Source organism: Ixodes scapularis, unplaced genomic scaffold (genome assembly GCF_016920785.2).
Source record: "Ixodes scapularis isolate PalLabHiFi unplaced genomic scaffold, ASM1692078v2 PGA_scaffold10__122_contigs__length_95168666, whole genome shotgun sequence".
Lineage (NCBI taxonomy): Eukaryota > Metazoa > Arthropoda > Arachnida > Ixodida > Ixodidae > Ixodes > Ixodes scapularis.
In genome coordinates, this window is record NW_024609836.1 from 64,619,469 (window position 1) to 64,623,736 (window position 4,268).

Consider the following 4,268-nt stretch of genomic DNA (forward strand, 5'->3'; position numbering starts at 1 on the left):
TCATCACATAAGGTCACGGTCCAAAGTAGTCAAATCAAATCTAAAAATGTCACAGGAAAAACTGTAAGTTTATAAAATGCATAGAGCACGAGGTCTATTCTGTTATAAATGTTATATGCCCCGCCTCCCCCGGCCCCTTCCCCTCCCGTCTTAAGTCGGCCCTCGACCAATCCGGTGTGGGCCATCTGGGCCCCACCCACAAAAGAGTTTGGTACCATTGGTATAGTGGCTCAAGGAAAATTGCTTTTATTAAAATTATGTTTAACTTCCTCTCATTCTTGAGGCTTTCCATATGTTATACTTCAAAATCTTATACCACTGTTCAGAAAAGAATATAAAAAAGAATAATGGCCTCCCTGCAGCCGGGATAAAATTTCCGCAGCCTGTGACGCAAATATTTTATTAATATCTCTCATAGAAAGTGCGAAATTCAATTGTTCTGATTAGCTCGCTGTCACGGACTTTGAGAACAATGCGTGTGACAGGCCGTGTCATTTTCTACAAAAAGAAATTGATAAAAAATGCTTTCTTTACTCCGGTGAAGCACTATATAAACCCACTCCGAAATCTGTAACTACATCATCGACATCTACCGTCCAAGATGAAGGCAACCTTTGCAGCCGTTTGCTTCCTAGCTACAGTGGTGTGCACTATCGCGGTGCTGCCTGGTAAGTCTGTTACCGAAGCCGTTGCATTTTTACGACTCTCCAACTCTAAGATATTTTGCTTAGGCTCGCAATCTGCATCACAATTGTCGAGCTCTTACATCGAGCTCTATTGCTTTGTACCGAATCAACGTAAACCAACGATAAAATTTCGTATACCTGAGCCGCCAGATTTAGTTGCTTGGTCTTTCTGTGAGAACCGGATTTTTACATGCAACGTAGCTTGGTCGGAAAGGAAGTGTTGGAAACAAAGTAAATTTTCAGGTTTATAATGCATAGTCGAGGATACTAACTGCCATCGGCCCCAGTAACTGCTTCACTAGTTTGAAACATATGAAACACTGTTTATTTGATCATGAGGAACAATGTAACCAATGCAAAAAAAAAACTGCTTTTATGCAGACTGAAAATCCCTCCGTACTCCCAGAAGGCAAAAACTAAAGCGAGACCAAAAAGGAATCACAAAAAGTTAATAATATTATATGTTAATAGCTGTAATTTTTGTTGATATTTGTTTTGTTTTTTTTTTTTTTGGGGGGGGGGTGGGGCGGGAGCGAGTGGGGCGTTTTATTTTTGTTGTTTTTTTTCAATGCCACCTCATTTTCCAAATGGTGTTCTCGTGAGCGCATTTCATGAAGAGATTTTACGAAATATAAAGCTTGCAGTATTTTTTTTATATAAATGGTTCTATTAAAGGAAATTCAATCAGCGCTTTGTGATAACATGGTAAAACCCTCGTAAATGGTATCAGAATTTACGTGAAGGCCATCATCCGAAAACAACAGAAACTGTTTGGCGGTCAAACGTAGTGTTTTTCCCTATTCGCAGACAAATTCATTTCCGCGTGCTCGACATAACCTATCAGGGCAGAGTTGATCTCAGGTGGAAACAATTTTTCGTTTGTGCGTCTTTCTTAAATTGTTATATATAATGATTTTATCCATGTTCAATATATCACCGAATTTCCCCGCAGAGAATATCTGCAGAGCACCACATCCTGAGCCAACCTGCGCCCCTGATGCGCCGATTAAATTAATATTCTACTTTGACGACCGCACCGACCAATGTGAGAAATACACTGGATGTGGAGGGGGTCTCAATGACTTTGAGTCCATACGTTCCTGCAAGGATGCCTGTCCTTACGGTAAGTTTTGCGCATATTCTTTTCTTTTCTTCCATTTAACACGGGCCACAGTCCATGCTGTTGTTTTGCTACGGAGGTTTGTGACGTGTCACGTATTAAACAAGTATTACGCTTACCTGTATCTTAGAACTGCCACTACGCAGTCTGTTTAAGTAAACACTAATTTATCAGATAACTAAGCGCAGTCTTGAAAATTACAATTGCGGTATTAGGTTGTACATTTCTTGCTATATCAGTATAGCACTACATCATGAGCCTCCTTGTACACCCTGCAGAGTGTTTGCGCGTCTACTTATCCTGAAAACACTCAAAGAGCCAATCATTGCGATGTAGGAAATCAGGTCAGGGAATGATGAGGCGGAACATCTGTTCAGACCTAAAAATGAAGTCTCTGCTGTGGCATTACGCAATGCATCGCGTCCGGCTTGCAATGCGTAATGCCACAGCGGAGACATAATTTTTAGGTATAAACGGAGGTTCCGCCTCATCATTCGCTGCGCTGATTTCCTGCATCGCAATGATTGGCTCTTTGAGTGTTGTGCGGGTAATTGGACGTTAAGGCGTATAGGGGAGTAAAAGCTTATAATATGAGAGAATGCGAAAATTGCAATCGTTAGAATGTTAAATATTTGAGCATATCATTAAAAATATTATTGTGTATGGCATATGAAATAACGATTTTACCCTTGCTCACCATGAATATTGTTTGCCTAACGTCAAAGCTCTTCTTGCTACTACTCTTTAAGTGCACTTAATGATAAATATGGCCAAATCAGACTTTGGTACCAAGCTGTGCATTCTGCAGGCTATAGGAAGCTTCTAATCACTAGCATCTCCTTCTGGCATCTTAAAAAGATAGATGGTAAGATTATTTCAAGGGTCGCTCTCATCGGTCCCCAAACAATCATGTCTAATTTGCGTTTCTTTAGTACAAATCAAGGAATAAAAAGAAAAAGAAAAACAGACGCGGTTTACGCTGAGTGACATTTGTATTCTCGCGCAGGTAAAAACAAGCCGAGGTCACCGAAGAACTCAAAGCCTGCTCGCCAATGATTCGGTAACTCTCACCAACCAATGTTGCGAGATAAACAAAACCCTATCCGTCATACGAGCAGCCTGTTATTCGTTTATTGTGCATTGCATCACGCAATCTAACGGTCTTGTAGTGAATGTGTGCTGCGTGATTTTCACCAGCAGTTACTCCTCTGTAAGGAGCCTGTTTGTATCCTAAAAAAATACGTGTGTAATAAATTGCTCGACCAAATTATTTTCTTTTCAATTACATATATGTTCCTGGTTGTATTAGACCAATTGACTGTATTATGTATATATAAACACAGGTATATATATATACGTGTGTGTTTTATTGTGTCCCACACAGCTGCTAAGGCTTTAGGAGGGTTACACTTGCGATATGCGACTCAGTATTACACTTCTTTAAACATGCAAGGGTAGTGAAAAAAGTGCAGGTCAGGTTTAAAGCACTTTTCATAGCTGGTCTAGATCCGAGTCAACGGTGGAATAGAGTTTAGTTTAAAAGGGTAAACAGAAACCCTAGACCGATTTTGTCGCTGGAGAAGAGGAAGTGAGATTCTATTGCTTAAGAATCAATAGCAGCGTTGAGCAGTTTATATTTAAAAAATAACATGTCGCGAAGAGACGAAATAACAAGTGTCTCCCATTGACGTACGTATTCATAAAAAACTCTAGGTCCATTGTTTGTTGCGATCATTCATAATTCTTACGATTCGTCGGTGTACGCACTCTAGCCTTGCCATTTGAATGAGTCCCAGGGTATTCCACACAGTACAGGAGAACTTCAACATTGAAAAAAACTAACGACCTGAATAGGTGCAGTATGCAGGTGAAACTGCGGAATCTACGGGTAATGCGTGCAATTACGCCAAGGATGTGTAATAAATAATTGGTAAATTTTGAAACATGGCAATTAAAATTGGGCTGTGAGTCAATCAAATCACTAAAGTCGCATACCACAGAACATCTTCAATATTTGAGCCATGTAATTTTAACGAATGAACAATAGCATATTCCTTAAGGGAGAAAGATACAGCCTTAGCTTTGGAAGGGGCTTAAAAGGAGCAAGCTTGTACAACACCACAGCCGAATCGCATCAACATCGTTGTGAAACAGGTCAGAGTCAGCAGGCTTGCGGATACTACGATAGAGTTTCACGTCATCAGCGAACTGTAGCGTTTTTAAATTACTGATACAATCTGCAAGACTGTTTATAAAAATATTAAAAAGCAAATGTCCAAGGATCGACCCTTGTGGTACTCCGAAATATATCACATAAGGATATGAGTTGCATCCTATGTTCAAAACGTCTAAACCACAGTGCTTTTATATGAGATTTCTAAGACCCCGAACCCCTACGTTATATTTAGTATGTAGCAAAATGTTTCCTAGGCGCTTCAATCTTTTACGCTCGTAAAGCTTGT

General features: G+C 40.0%; 1 protein-coding gene across 1 annotated transcript; it reads left to right on the plus strand.

The window, feature by feature from the left end:
• Nucleotides 1-601: 601 nt before the first annotated feature.
• On the plus strand, nt 602-2,862 carry LOC120839564 (PI-stichotoxin-She2a-like). Its single transcript, XM_040209871.1, has 3 exons — nt 602-668; nt 1,639-1,809; nt 2,813-2,862. The coding sequence occupies exons 1-3, from the start codon at nt 602-604 to the stop codon at nt 2,860-2,862; spliced, it is 288 nt and encodes a 95-aa protein (XP_040065805.1).
• The last annotated feature ends 1,406 nt before the right edge of the window (nt 2,863-4,268 follow it).